Source organism: Erpetoichthys calabaricus, chromosome 9, assembly GCF_900747795.2.
Source record: "Erpetoichthys calabaricus chromosome 9, fErpCal1.3, whole genome shotgun sequence".
Classification (NCBI taxonomy): Eukaryota; Metazoa; Chordata; class Cladistia; order Polypteriformes; family Polypteridae; genus Erpetoichthys; species Erpetoichthys calabaricus.
In genome coordinates, this window is record NC_041402.2 from 74,009,409 (window position 1) to 74,025,741 (window position 16,333).

The 16,333-nt window shown below is 33.9% G+C and overlaps 1 protein-coding gene across 5 annotated transcripts in view; it reads right to left on the bottom strand.

Annotated features, from left to right (window-relative positions):
* Window positions 1-625: 625 nt before the first annotated feature.
* Window positions 626-16,333, bottom strand: part of cbfa2t3 (CBFA2/RUNX1 partner transcriptional co-repressor 3) — a 120,243-nt gene continuing 104,535 nt past the window's right edge. For 2 of the 5 annotated variants that reach the window (XM_028809751.2, XM_028809754.2), the window contains exons 7-12: window positions 15,722-15,807; window positions 14,745-14,991; window positions 14,398-14,466; window positions 13,979-14,032; window positions 10,780-10,970; window positions 626-8,689 (exon numbers count right to left, since the gene is read on the bottom strand). In XM_028809751.2, coding sequence (XP_028665584.1) covers window positions 8,339-8,689; window positions 10,780-10,970; window positions 13,979-14,032; window positions 14,398-14,466; window positions 14,745-14,991; window positions 15,722-15,807 — 998 coding nt within the window. In that variant the 3' untranslated portion in view covers window positions 626-8,338. The remainder of the gene's footprint in view (window positions 8,690-10,779; window positions 10,971-13,978; window positions 14,033-14,397; window positions 14,467-14,744; window positions 14,992-15,721; window positions 15,808-16,333) is intronic. The other 3 variants (XM_028809753.2, XM_051931663.1, XM_028809752.2) reach the window with 3 other exon arrangements.

A 16,333-nucleotide genomic window follows, 5' to 3' on the forward strand; every position in this document is an offset into this window, starting at 1 on the left:
TGGTATTTGCATGATCTCTTGGGTTTTCAATGGCTACTCTGATTTCATCACAAATCCCAGAAATGTTCAAGTTTAATGGAGTGATGGTTCTGAACTGGCCATGTATACGTGAGTGAGGGAGCATGGATGTTTGCTTGAAGATAACCTTGTCAAGTATTGTTATTGAGAATATATGATCTCATGGTTACTGTAGTAACTTATAGAATCCTGGCATGTCTACACAGTGTTGAGTGTAGTGTGTTCTGTCAGTACATAGCATGTTACAAAAGTACAACCCCTTTTTAAAATCTATATATCTCATTTATACATATTGAATTTGTAGTAGTTTAATGAAGCAGTGTGTTTAATTATATGGTTGAGCTTGGTGTAGACATTTGGGATTCTAAAGGGCTGAATGAGGTTTTGCTAATCTTTCCTTTTTGTTACTGGAGGATACATCCAAGTTTGTTGTCATGTGTACACACTACATTACATTTCTTTCTTGTATGTCTTCACATTTATCTTAATTAAATATTGTGGACACTTGGTACTAATTAAGATTAGATCAGACACAAAACAGGATGTGCAGGCTGAGTAAGGAAATATCTAAAATTCAAGGCAAAAACAAGGGCAGTAATTCCAAGTATGATGTTCATTTTTTTGTTTAATTACACAGATACAGAGCTCAACACAGACAATAACCTGAATTAGAATGTTTACAGCTTCACATGTCCAACATTGCGCACAATTAGAGAGAAACAGCACAAAAGGGAAAAGCATGCAAAAAAAAAGCAAAAAGAAAAAAAAATCCCTGCACAGTTCACTTTTCTAGAATAATCACGGAACCTTTTAAAGGAACAAACAAAAAATTCATGTCTTCAAAACATCAGTCTTCCTATACAAAGTCAATAATATATAATTTTTTCTGGTATTCGGTATTGCACAGAACAGTATAAAATGCATCCCTACAGAGAACCACTTAAACCTTCTCATTTTTTAATGGAAAAAAGCCTTCCAAAAATGGCTTTGATTAAGCTCCTGAATTAACTTTTATGAAGCCTCTTCAGAATTTTCACTGTGCCCAGTGCTAACAAAAAATGGGGATAAAAACTCATGCAAAGTGCTGTTTTTGCTTTACTAAAACATGAAAATTAGCAAGACCTCAGTATAACTCTCCTGCAGTGGGCTGCAGAAAAAAAAACAACCTAAGAATTGGATGCAATTCTCATTTGTGTTTACTACATGACAGGTAAAGGATAGGAATGGGCTTGGAAAAAGTAGCAATGCTCAGTATTTTGTATGTCCGTTCAGTTTTGTACAAAAGGAGAATATTTAAAAATTAGCAGAGCAGTGAGGAAAAGCTATTTTTCCTGATAACATTCCTTATTACTGGTTACTTAAGCAATACAGTATATATTAAAAACATACTTTTTAATGTTCCCTAATTATAAAATTTAAAGAAAAAAAAACCAAAAAGGGCTACAGTATTAAACTCTGAAGATAATCACTTACAAAACAATGTATAGATACATATGTGCGTGTGTGGGGAAAAAAAATAATCACCACCCCCTATTCCTCCAATTGCTGCTTAAAATGCCTGAATATATTTTTAAAATCAAGAGTAAGTTTCTCTGACCATTTTTGAGTTGTTGGTTGAGCCATGTGACAAAAACAAATGCCAATCTTTTTCTGCTCATCAGCTGCTCAGTTTAATTTGGTTTTATGGTTAAATGACTTCATTTAAAACAGAAGCAAAAGGTGTATATGTCTATCCTAGACACCCAACGAGATTTACAAAATAGGCCTAAATTATGTTTTATTCTAAATATTGTCATATTTTTATGGAGACAAAGTATTTTAGTTTTTATTCTGTTACAAACATTAACATTACGCTAACAGACCCAGAGACCTTGCCTAGTTCAAATTGTTACATAAGTTCTTCCTCTTATGTAAGTGATTCAAGGAACTCTTTTTCCATGGCTGCACAAACTGCAGATCTGCCTTTTAAGCTGAACAATTGATTAGGTGCCTGTGGTTTACTAATATGCAAGTTTCATTGTTTTTTCTTGCCCAATGTTTTTATTACCTGTCACTCATTATTTATGTAGCATTAGGCAACTTGGTTTTAGTATCTGACTCAGTCATTGTGTGGAGTTTGCACATTCTCCCCATGATCTTGTGACTTTTCTGCCTTTTCCTTCCCCATTCTTAAAGACATGCTGATTAGGTTAATTGGTGTCTCTGTATTTGCCCAGTATATGAGAGCTGATTGTGTGAAAACAATGCCATGTGATGGACCTAGGCTGGTAGTATTGTCTTGTGCCTAGCCCTATAGGAACTGACTCAGGGTTCGTGCAATCCTGCAATATAAAAAGCAGGACCAGAAAATAGATGTTAAGCAATAGAAACCATTCTCAGAAAATAAGTATGTCCAAGTGGCTAAAACATTACTGTAAGTCACAAAGCTGTATGGTCAATCCCCTCCACTGACTTAACGTCTGTTCCTGAATGACACAAATCAATTGCAAAAGCTTCAACTGTAGAAAAATGGAAAAGTTGTTTTATACATTTACAGCATACTGTAATGTGATGTTATTTTATTATGGGAAAATTGCTATATAAAATAGTCTGCTTTTGCTGTGAATAAAGTACAGCACAAAAAATTGCAGATTTTAGTTCACTGCATCCATATCACTTGGGATGCTGTATTTTTGATCAAAATGAAAAATTAAATTAACATACAAAAAAGTAGTGATATTTAACCCTTCCAAAGGCCTAGTTATTCATTTATGTAGTTTATTTTACAAAGTTGTTAATATATAAACAGACCAGAATAAAACTTCACTGAGTTCAGATATTTAGTCTATAATCCAAGCAGCTCAATGCATTTTGTTGCAATACGTGTGCAGAAACGTGCTGTATCAGTGCATGCTCCCAACCTTTCTCTCTCTTGTACTGTGGCATTTTGTTGCTACGTTGTTTTCATTTGTGTTTCTGAGTGTGTTTGTCTGTGTGTGTGCACTCTCATTATGCTTCTGTAGTAGTTCCTTTGGTTTCAAAGTACTGTATAGTGAGACAGACACAAAGTTGAAGAGCTCACTTTTTGCTTATCTCCTTGTGCCAGAAATGTATAACTGGTCTGATATAAAGCCATTCAGTAACGCTTTGGTGTGTGCTTTATTTATTTTGGATGATACATGCCAAGGTAAGGGTTAAAGCATATACTTAAAAATGTGTGTGGTGTGCAAAGCCCTAAGAGTATTTTGGATTTGTGAACTGGTTGTTCTTAATTAAAATTACATAGAAAGATATATAGGAGGTAAAAGTCAGCAAGCTCTGCACATCAGTACTAAGAACAATTCTGGGATCATCTTTTACTTATATTTTACTATGGAGAATTATCGTTCATTTAATTGTAAAATAGTTGTCATCTTCCGTTTACAAGAAATTAATTATAATGAATTCTAAGACTTCCAAAGTTGCAGGAGTCATTTATAAGTGATATTTAAAGCAAAAATGAAAAGGAAAACTGTGTTTGGAGAGAAAAAGGTTAATATGTCATATTAATAATAAGCTATGTTCGCTTACATCACACACATTTCATATATGACTACACCAAGGGAAACCAGTCACACAACTCCTATTTTAAGTGCTTTAGTTATGTAATAGTCTTAATTGGACTGAGCAAAGACACACAAGTCCAAACATCTGTTTGTTTTCTTTGGGTGTCCAAATAAGGTTCAAACATTACACTTCATAATGTGCTACACATTGATACATTTTACAGTGAGATGCACAGGAAAATAAAACAAAATAAGAAAGCAAAAATAAATAAATAAATACAAAACAATGACCACCTCCCCATTTGGAGTACAGCTCATGTTCATTATACCACAAGGTTACTCCTTTCCTACTTGTCATTTAGGATAAAGCAAAGAGGTGCCATCCCTGAAGTCTGTAGGTGTGTTGCTCATTTGATGGTTTCTGTTGCAGCTGTGCATGTCTCCTAGAAATGTCGGACTAGTGCAGCCCTGTGGTTTGGTTTACTGAATTATCTTCTAGGAGATGTTACTGGCTTGATTCAGAGGTAGAGTGATCAATAGCACAGCCTTCTGAAATCAGATGAAAGAACTAAGAACGAGTAACACTGCTGGAGAAGTTGACAAGACACACGCACATATGCATAGACTGAGAGAGCTGAGTCTCCTTGCTCACCCTATCCATACATAGATTTATATACAAAGCATATACATTATATACATATGCACACAAGTATGCCATTCTGTATATACATATAATGTGTTTGTATGTTTATTTGTGTATATACAGTATGTATTAATATACTGTAATATATATAAACACACATGCACACACATTCTTATGTGTATATACAGATTCTATATGTATTACTACAACATACATATAGTATACATACTATATTGATGCGCACGCTATATATAAATAGATGTACATTGAAAAAATTCCGAAAAACAGGGTACCCTGCAGTTATTCACGTTCAAAATACTCATATATATTACTTCATGAAATATGAAAAATAAACACTATACATATGTAACATGATGAATAATTAAAACTGCTGTATACCCTAACAATGCTTAATTGGATTATTGTTAAATTAATATCCATGTCTTTAGTTTTCCAATTTTTGTACATTACTTCCAATTGGATTGGCTTCCTAAAATGAGTAGAGCGTCTGGGAAACTAAAATAAACAAGAAGGAAAATAAGTTGCAGATATTGCAGTTTGGTCCACTAGGTACTGTATATGACCAGGTTTACTTTTTCACTATTTGCATGGCAGTGGCGGTATATTAAGCACAGCTGGCATTTGTCCAGCTTCTTAAATTCAGTAGCTTTGCACATAAAGCTTTTTAAACATTGACTGAAATGGTTTCAGTTTGCACATCTTTTATCTATATCCATGTTATGAATGATCACATTAAATTAATGTATGTTAGTTTAGAGTAATAAAGTGAAATTTGAGAGTAAGATCAACTTATTATTTAAGTCTCTTAAAATCAGGCCACACACTTCAGGTCTTGCTTCCTTGGCATAGTTACCAGTATTGGAATCTTTTTTATATTATGCCCTGTGGAAAAGTGTTCTACTAGAGAAACATCGATCAAACTTAAATTCTTATGCAGCTGTCATCGTGTTCTTATCAGCTATTTATCCATTTGGTGAACAAATTGTATCATGTTACACATTTATATCTTATCTATACTACTGAGCACCAAAAACTGTTCTTGCAAACAGATTGAATCATAATTCCTTGTTTGTCTGTGGCTTCAAGAGTTGATTTTAATATATTTGTGAGGGGAGCAGTATATGAACTATATAGTTATGGCTGAGTGTGTTTATGTGTATGTGTGAATCAGCTGCCATCAAGTCAGAAAATGCATAAAACTTTAAGCCAAAAGCAGTAATGGCTATTTGGGACAGCATCTGTCTCAGACATCACTCTTTCTGCCTTGGCATTTATCATTAAATGCTACAAATGTTGACACAGGACATTCTTTTGTTTTCTTATTACTACATTAGCCCTAATTTTCTGCAGTTTACCTGGTATATGCTAGAAAAAGCCAAAGGTCTAAAGCTTTCAGTTTAGTTTAATGCAGAACAAAAACAAGATTTAGGGACATACTGTACATGTGGCACATAAAATGTGTATCTTACTAGTAAGGGCAGAAATGTTTCTAACATAGCACACTACTTTTGCAGTTTAAGGACTGGGTACTAAGTGTTTTGTTTTACAAGGAGTAATTTTTGCCTTTTAATTTACAAATGCAACAGAATTGGCAAATGTGAAAAAACTGAGCTTCTGAATGAGTTTACATTTAAATACATGAAAAAAGGTCAGAAAAAATAACATTTTTCTAAACTGTGTACTTAAAAATTTTTCAATTATTTGGCAAAAACTTTTGAAATCTTTAAATACTATATACATTCACATTAATTGCTGTGTATGTAGGTGTGAGTATATACAAGTATACAGTACACACACATATATACTGTATATATGTACATACATACATGTATGTGTATATATGTATATATTCACACACATGCACACTTACTCGTAAACCGAGGATCCATTCAGTAGCTGAATTTTGTTTATCCCATATTGCACCTCTGTCCTCACAATACAAAATATTTTACATTAGATTCTTCAATTATGTTCAAGAACAGATACAAGAGGTTGAACTGAGTTAGTTTCCCTTTCTTATAGTAACTTCAACCCGAATCTACTGAAAAAAAGTGTTTTTTTTGCTACCTTTAGAGTTTTGTTTTGTTTTTTAACCTTACTTGGGCAACAACAGCAAACATCACAAACAATATGCACTTAAAAAATGTTACTCGTTAGAAACGTCCTCATCTCTTTTTTTCACCCAGAGGTCTTTTCTAGGAGGGATGATTTTATTTAGGAGAAGTATGACAGAAGACAAACAAGTAAGGAGAGAAGGAGAGGTAGGCAGCAAATGAGAAAAAGAGGATGGGGGGTGGTGAGACAGAGAATGATAATGTACTGTATACATTTTTAGACATTTCATGCTTTGGAAGAAAAGGGGAATTGTAAAGGCAGGTGCCCTTTGGATTGTCCTGTTGAAATGTGTATGTTTTTAAATGGCATTAAAATAACTTCATAAGAGCAGTTATATTGTACAAAGCTTTCTCAGATCTTCCTTCCATCCACTGAGAATTATTAAACCAATCTTTGTATTTTTTCCATTTTCTTCTTTTTAAAAAAATCAAACGAAGAAAAAAGCAAATAGAAATGTTCATTTCTGAAAGTCAAGTACCTTTTCCCACCATATTCCCATTTCCAAAAGTCTCTGCCTTTCAACATCTTTTTTCCTTTAGTTTTGTTTAAAAAACATTAGAAGTGTTTATAACTTACGATCCCTTCATTGTGGAATTTTATCTCAGTATAACACATCTTAGTTTGCATTTTATTTTTATTCCTTTTGTTGGTTTTCTCACTTGTCCTCTAAAGCCTGTTTCTCTCTGGGTTGACTAAGCTGTTGACAAACTGTGTTTGGTAAGAAGTTGAATGCTGCTCCTTTTTTCTTAGTAACTTTGGCAGTGTAACAATAATAGAAAGGTTTGGATTATGTTTTTAAAATTTTATTTGGATTCACATCAGAGCAGAGAGGTGAGTCCGGCATAGATTTCTTGGCTAGCTAGCAAGGTAGTTAACGGGTGATCTTCCTTTATCATTTTTGGATTTCTTCTTGTTTGTTATTAAAGCCAAAAAGATAAAACAATAAAAAGTAAATCCTTTTTGTGTGTTTTTCTTCTATAGAGACAGTTTATCTTCATTTTAACGTTAGTGGCAGTTCTTGAAGTAAATGCACCAGTTTAGAAATGTTTCTCTTGAAGCTCACAGTTCCTCTTGAGTTTAAGGAGCTTTCAAGTGTGCTGCTTTAATTCTCCATGCAAGACTGGGAACCCCAACAAGAACCTGGTCAGTAGCTAATAAATTTTGTTTGTGTAGAGAAGCACATGATTGAAATCTGCATCTATTGTATCCATAATATAAAGTAGACTGGTTGACAGGTAGGCACTGGCAGAATATTCATGCCTTCTTATAACAATCTCAACAATGGAGTGTGCAGTATAAGTAAAGTTCCACAAGGTGGCGTTAAGCATCCACCCTGTTGAATTGGCAAAAGCAAGAAATGGTAGATATTCTGCCACTCCTGATTTATCTTGTGTAAACTGGGCTTATTTTACAGCCTACAATCCATAAACATGCAGTTATTCAAAGCTGCCTTTTTTCTTATTAATTGCTGCACAATGTGTGACAGTAAAAACAGCATTAAGTTGACGGCCAAAATGCAAGCTTTCCATAGTACTTAATAATGAGTTACTTTAATGTTGTTAAAACAGATAGCTGTTTTTACTGTTGCATTAAGGATGATTAGGTCTTGTTTTTTTTTTTTAACTGATCGTAAGCACTTTTTATAGCTTTTGGATATCATCAGTGTTGGAAATGCAGCACACATTAAAATAATGTTAATTCAATTTGATTTACATTCCTAAAATGCTTCTTTTTTTTTAGCAATGACTCTTATTGCCTGCTTTGGCTTCTGGTAAAATAAGCCCTGTTTGTACACATGAATGGATGCCTGTCTAGGGGGTAGGAGAAAGCTTGAATGTGACCAGGATCTAGGGCAGCTGGAGACTGAGAGGTCAGGACGTAGTCTTCAGGTAGCTAAGAATACAAGTAGCACTAGTTTAAATTTTTGCAGCAAGTATTCTTCCTTTTCTTTTGGAATACGAAATTGGTAGCAGCAGTGGGATCCCGGCTATGGTGCTGATGTTGATGCCTACAGTGGTTAGCGAGAGGCATTGTCAAGCAAAACAGGTGTGGCAGGGGTGGTGGACCTAGAGGCATTGCTGGAGCTTACTTCTTTTGGACTGCCTACTGTGCTGCTGCTGCTTCCGCCACCATTCTGGGCTGTCCCTGTTACCACAGGTGGTGCAGATGTCACTATTTCAGAGTGAGTTGGGGGTGCTGAAGAGGAGGTGGAAGTGCCTAGAGGAACGTTGCTGCCCCCTGGCAGCCCTTGCCCACAAACGTGATGATGCTTTTCCCAATCCTTGTGTTGACAAAATGAGCCACAGTAACGTGCAGTGTTACAGCCACTGCAGGTTTCACTTGCTTTGCGTCCACAGTTCCAGCAGCTCTGAGGATAAAAAGAACACAACATCAGTGAACAACGCTTTTCATAAATTCATTCATTGTGCATACTTCAGAAGGATTTCCAGACTTGACTTATGAAAATCAAATTTCAAAACAGATTTGTTTTGGAATGATACATATAATAACATTACATATTAGAAATACAATAATGAACTAGAGTAGTCATATTCATTTCATGTTATGTATGGAATAGTGAGTAATCTGAATACAAGTACATTTTGAATTAAAGTTCAGAATACTTTTATTGTTTTTATTGACAGTACTCCTGCGAAAACCTAACTAAAAATGCTGCAAATCAGTTTGACTTTGAACATCTTTTAGAACCAGCCTTAAGGACATGCCACATAGAAGTTGTGCAGGACTTGCAGGGATTGTTGCAAGTTTGGGGTAAAAGACCTTCACAAAAATGTTAACATGCTATCTTCTCCATTAAAAGTAAAATAATAGTATTTCACAGGGGTTTAATTGACCAGGGACATCATGTCAAAGCAACATAGTTCCATGATACTATCATCAGTCCATTTTTTGCTCCAGTTTCCTCCAGTAGAATGTTGTCAGGAAGCAGGAAAATCCTGACAGTACTTGTCATGGGGCAGGAACCAACTCTGGATGGGACATCCATTCCTCACGGGGATTCACTGATGTGTACACACATACATTTACACATACATTTATTTCAGAAATGACATTTGAAATATACATGGAGTGGGATTGACAAGCATCTAGAAAAAAATACATGCCGAACCCAAAGAGATTGTGCAAACTCTACACAGTGTTCCAGGCTGAGAATCAAACCAAGGTTCCTGAAAGTATGAGGCAGAAATGCAATCAAGGTACCACAGTACCAGCATAATTATATTATGTGTGGCTAATTAGACACCTGTTTGCACAGAAAATAAATAAATACACTGTGAGAAATGCTGGCACTGGTTTCTAACCTGAAAACATAGCTACTGTATTTTTACATATATATACATGTTATATTTATATTGCTGATGCCGCCAGTGACAAGTCTCCTTTGAATCCTAATGTATACTGAACTGAAAAGGTAATGTGCTAAAATGTAATACACTAGCTGAATATAGTATTTGAAAATGTATATGCTACATACAGCATTGAAAGTTGCCAAAACCTTTTGTAAATGAAGATATGAATGATGTTTAACTCTAATAACCAAAGACATGTATCCTCAGCAGTCAGCCGGGCTGTTTGATCTTCCCAGAGGCTTCATTAGCCATATAGAAAACATGAGAAAATTGGAAGAAAGCTCATTAGTTTAAAAGACATCACATACAGGTGAGGCCATAATTGCAAAAAAAACTGAATTCATTTCAAGTATTTTCTTTAATCACAGGTATGTTTTATTTGAAATATTGCTGAAATGGAAAAATATAAATTGGAAATGTATAGGTTAATTACATTTTCAAATTGAAAAAAGTGAATTTCTGTAAATAAATGTTTCAGTCTTGTTACTTCTGAGCTACTAATTGCAGTACTGTTCAACAACAGTAACACTAAGAGAACTTTGTATAAATAAATGATAAATGGATAACCATGTGTAAATTATAATTGATTGAAAAACTGTTTCAAAAGCTCATTTGGGGATCCATGTAGTGTACAACATAAATGTGAGCTATATCATTAATAATTTATATACCTCCTACACCATCATATTAATAGAGTTTGGTGGTTGTTTCTGAGCTGCCTAAATTTAGCTTAACAGGTTTCTTTCAGAGTTAGGCTTTCATTAAGCTGGGGTTATTTTATTTAAGGGAAGCACAGCAGTACATACTGTAGAACAGCATAGTGTCATCCTCATGTTCATTTATTTTTTATTTACTGTTTGTTTGTCCATTCAGGACCAATTCAGTGAATGACATTTCCACAACAGTATACAGTTGATGAATACTGTGGGAACACACACTTGTATGGTATTTTACAGGGCTTCTAAGATGTATATTTTGGATTGTGACATCCTTTAAGATACCTGCAGTCTAGCACAATGCCCACAAAAAGGCATTAACTAATGATCTGTTACATAAGTCTTAAGTGTAAAAGCCTGAATTTCCTCACCTCGCTTGAGTCTTCCTGCTGGTTAATAACTGTTAGTGCATCCTCTGAGGCTTGTCTTTTAGCTTCAGCTAGTGCTCGTTCCATCTTGGACCTCTCCGCAGATATCATCTCATGGGCTTTGCGCTCCGCATCTGACACAGCCTTCTGCAACTCTGACATAGCCTGTCGCTTCACTTCATTCACAGCCTCTTCTGTAGAATAAAAATACCCTTATTCAAAGAAAGTTGAAGCCAGACTAAGTTTTTAATATCTTACCTAAATGTCACAGGCCACCTATGTTTAAATGGCTTCTTGGGTTAGTAGTTTTTTTCTTTATAAATACACAACTCATGTAGATAGGTTTTACATACTAAGCGCATATGATTCTTTATTTTTAATAGATGTAATAACTTGGTTTTTTTTTTTAAACTAATTTCACAAACAAGAAAACAACCTTTTAAAGCAGGTCTTTTCCTAGAGAAGGTTGTATCCCAAAAATTCTATGTCTAGTCATAATTAATTTTGGATTATTATAGGATGTCAGTCATAAACATAGCATAGTTTATGTTTATTCATTGATTATTTATTCATTTTGCATAAACATAAAAAAATTGCATCACTTATATGTGCTACCTTATATTTAATAGTTTTACTTTAATATTATTTGTCTTCTGTGATCTCTGGAATCTTTAGTTAATGAGAATGGATTTCATCTTATTTTATATATATGTATATTGCAATTTCAAAAAACAATGGCTACTGTTTGCACCATGTTTATATCCTCTCATCTATCTGACACAGAAGTCAGGGCAAATTTATATCTTAACTGAGTTACTTTACCTTTATTGATGAACAACAGCAGACTAAAAGCAGTCCAAGAGTCCTGTTATTAAACTCTCACCAAATTCTTATTTACATCTGTCTGTGCCTTATACTATCATAAACTGCTTCCCTAAATCTGATATTTAAACTCCCTTGGTCTTATTGTTCAAAGTCCATGTAAAAATCCTCCATTTTTACTTTCTCGTATACATAGTATAGAGAAAGTGTAGGAATTGTGAAAAAATTTGACCTGGAGATTTTGATGAATCTTGATGTTTTAGACCTTCCTGAGTTTGAAACAACCATTTTTGAAATTATGTCTGTCTGTGTGTGTGTAAACACGATAACTCAAAAATGCTTTGACCAAAGTCAATAAGATTTTGTACACCTGCTTTATATCAGAAATAAGAAATCCTATCAACTTTTGGGCCGGAAGTGGTACTTTACCTGAACACATTTCAGATTTTTTCAACTAAACTAAGGCTATAAATACAGGTATATGATTCAAATTTTGTGTGGATATTAGGAATGATGAAAAATAAGTAGATATGAAATTTGAGAAAAATCACACAACCAGAAGTGGTACTTTAACTGAATACATTCGTTAATTTTCAAGTAAACTATGGTTATAATTACAGATACTGTAGATGATTCAAATTTTCTATATACAGTATATTTATAGTGATAAAAAGTAAACAGATTTAAAATTTGAGAAAAATTACTCAACCAGAAGTAGTATTTTATTTAAACAACCATCCAAATTTTTTGTATCATGGAAATATAAATGTATACACAATATTAAAAACTATTTAATATAACACATATTCTTTCAATAACTATTATTAATTTTATTTTAATTTATACATCATCAGTTTAACAATAATGTGTAAACATTGAACATGTCATGTAAATATAAAGATGTAATGGGAACAATGAGCTGCTACATCCCTGTCATGTTTCTGGTAATACGTTTAATTTTATGTTTTTTTATTTCCGCCATCATTATCATAATTAAATGTAGCTAATTGCAGTTTTACTTATAGCAATTTATTGCAACAAATATTATGTAATACTAACACTTTTTCTGTGTTTTTAGGTGACTATAACTCTTTTTACTTTACACGTAATCTTGGTAATGCACATATAATCACGAAAATATCATTTTAATTTAATGTTTGATTATAAATAGAGATAAATGATTGTGTACTGAGATCATTTAATTATGATGAGAAACAAAGAGATATGATATTCGAGAAATATTGCGCAATTGGAAGTGGTTCTGCTGACCTTTATCTCAGTATATGAGAAAGTCGAGGAAAGGATGCCAGTCCATCATGAGGCATACCATATGCACAGATTCCTGAACAGTTTACAGCTGACATGGCATGTCATATGGATGTCAGAAGACACCCATGCAAATGCATACACAGAAAGAACATCCATACTTGACAAAGACAGTATCCTAGCTGGGAATCAAATCATGGTTCTTTAAAGTATAAGGCTACAGTGTCAAATTTTGGACCACCATTCTACTCCCATAATGAAACACAATGTCAACACAATGTAAGATAAATGATAGTGTTCATCTGTTTGTTCATTTTACAAGCCCGTTTATCCCATTTAAAGACTTCAGGGAGTTGTGGTCTATACCAGCAAGATTAAGTCCATATAACAATCAAAATTTACATTTAACTGCCATGCTTCAATATTCTTAGTCTAGTTCACTAAAGTTGGGTAGCCCAAGGATGCTGAAGCCTGTTATATCCATAAATTATAAAGCTGATGATATACCGTGCTCTGTAATTATTTTATACTTAAAATTTTTGGAATTGTTGTAATAATGTTGAACCGTCTCTGCTGTTCATCAGTTCTTATTACCTAATGATTCCCACGTATGTTTATTTTATTGTTTTACATTTTGATTTAATGTTATTTCTTGACACTTTTCAGAGTTTAAATATTTTCCCCAATTTATTTTGTGACTCTATTATCTGCCACTACTTTCTTATTTTGTATTTTATTCTTATTGGCTATTAAACATATTTTAATGCTATGTGCTTTGAAATGAGTAATCTAAAATAAAGACTGAGTAATTATTGAAATAAACATCATTTCATTTTTTCCTATGAAAATCATTGGATACATGTCAAAGTATGTTTACTTTAGTAGAAATTCTTGTGCATGTATATTTTTATTAAGTCATACAACACGCAATATACTGGCATCAAGAAATACATTTTAATTTGGTTCTGAGATCAAAAGATATTTAAGTAAATTACTTTGATCAATATGCAAATGTCACTTTTTCAGCAAACATGGTCTTAAAACTAACTTTTGAACAGGATTCTTGTCTCTGGGCAGAGACAATGTATAATAAAAAACTGGTGTGTTCACTCACCCTGTTTGCTTTGCATCTGTTTTATTGCTGGTGACAGAGGGATGCTTGCATTACCTGTATGAAAAACAACTGCAATTAAAATTGCATTACTGTGAGTGAAAATGCAGTAAATGGATTCTAAAAACCCCAGAGTTTTAATGTAGCCCAACTACAGTTCAACAGGGCCATTTTTTCTCATCTTACACCCAGTTCTTAATACGTTACTTAATAGTTTAGTGCAGTTTTGGGTGCAGTCTATCTAAACTACACTGTTTACTACAATAAATCTGTTTACTGCATTTTCACAGTTTTTTAACTGCAGTGATTTTTCATAAAGATGATATTCCAGCTTTCAGTTATATTTACCTTTGCCACTAGACTGTTCTCAGATTAATCCTGTTCTAGTTTAAAATTATAGAAGTAACAAATGAATATCTTACCTGCTTTTCTCCAGATTTCTTCAGGCATGTATCCTGATGGCGGTCTGTGCAAAAAATCACGGTGAATCTCTAAAACGTATTAAAAAAAATGATTTATAGTATATTGTAAAGAAAGCATTGGCAACTCCTTAATCTGAGTTCCCTGACACTGCATGCATACAATTTAATTTGTTTATAAGGGATTCTCAAACATTAATCCCCCAAATTCTTCATACAAACTAACAAAGAGTACAACCTAAATGATTTAACAGGTAAAAAATTTTAAACAAAGTTCTGGTGAAGTTTAAATTTAATTGAAATTTCAAGAAGCAGACACGCTCCTATTTACTGTTTTCTGTCAGTAATACCTAGCGGCTGTGCCTCGGAGGTGTTAGAGGAACTGTTGGTGTTCGAGGAAGAGGAAGAGGAGGAGTTGTGAGGAGGAAGAGGAGGAGGAGGACGCTGGGTGGAGCTCCCACCTTTTTTCATATCTTCTGCATCACTGTAACGTCTTATCCAGTGATTCATTTCTTCACGGTCTGCTTCTTGGCATCGCCGAAGTACTGTGAGAGACCGTCTTGTTTTTTCAACCATGTCCATGATACAGTTCAGTAACTAAAAAAAAAAAAAGAACTACCATAATGCACTAGTCCAATCCCCCAGTAAATGTGTTTTGAAGTGTTTTTAATTTAATTTAGAATTTAGTTTTGTTAAGTTGGACTTGTTTTGTATGGAATGTTACTTGCTTTTAATAAATTCAGTTTAAAGAAAAATTATGGTTTATAATTCAATGTTGGTGTGTCTGAGGTATGTTTTTAGCACTTCTGAAAAATAGCTTTAAAGTTCTGGGTTTTAATCCCAGTCTGCTCATTGTGTACATGAAATGAAAATGTAATCCTCATCTTTGCATTTGGCTTTTCTCTGGATACTTTGGTTTTTCATCAGCATCTCAAAGATCTGTGTTAGGATGCTGTCAGAAACAATCACAGTCACTCATCCTGGACTAATTTAGAGACACTAATTAGCATGTGACAGACTGGCACCCTGTCCGGGACTGGTTTCTGTCACGTGGCTGATTAGACTCTGACCCAAAACCCTGACAGTTATTTTTCAGAAAATGTGGAAAAATTAAAAGAATTCCTGTACTTATCTATAGAAGTAAAGGCTGTAGTGCTTAAAATAATAACCTCCTATTATGCATCACAAGAAATAAAAGCAATACTTTGAGGCACTGTATTGTATAACTACAATAGTTTCTCATTTTCTACAGATATTTTCTATTTCCAAACTCCTGTTTTTTGTTCTGTCAAAGTGTTGAAATTTCTCATGTGCTGAGGGGACGTACATTATCAAGATGCTTCCATTCTTCTGCCCATTCCCGATCCGTCAAACGATGATCAATTACTTCTTCCTGGCGAGCAGCATGCATGGCTGCAAGACAAAAGAAGCACTGGAGTTACTCTAGGCTGAAATTTCAAGACAAGAACATTTTTAAAAATATGAATTGGTATAGTTAACTAATATTTAAAATTAAGAAAACTACAGACCATTTTCATAAGGGTTGCTTCTTAAAAGGTTCAAAATGTGGGGGGTATCAGATCAGTCTTTGACACCATAATTACCCATCAGACATTTGAAAGCCTCAAATTCAAAACTGATTCCTAAATATAAATTTTAAGCACATGCTATAGTGCTCTAAAACAATTGCTACAAATGACTGGGTTTGCAAGAAAATAGGCTCAAATATGACTTCAGAAGAAGATCATTGTTAGGATGCTTCCTTTTACTTTAGCCTTCTTTCTCCTCAAAATGGTGTCCTTCCATTGTTAGTGCAATAGACCTGTAACAGTAGCCTATGATAGGGTGTCATTAAGTATGTTACCTTTAGCCTAATTCTGTCTCCAAAACAAAGCAAAGAAAAGAAAATTCTTGTAAAGTTTGGATATCGACTTATAAA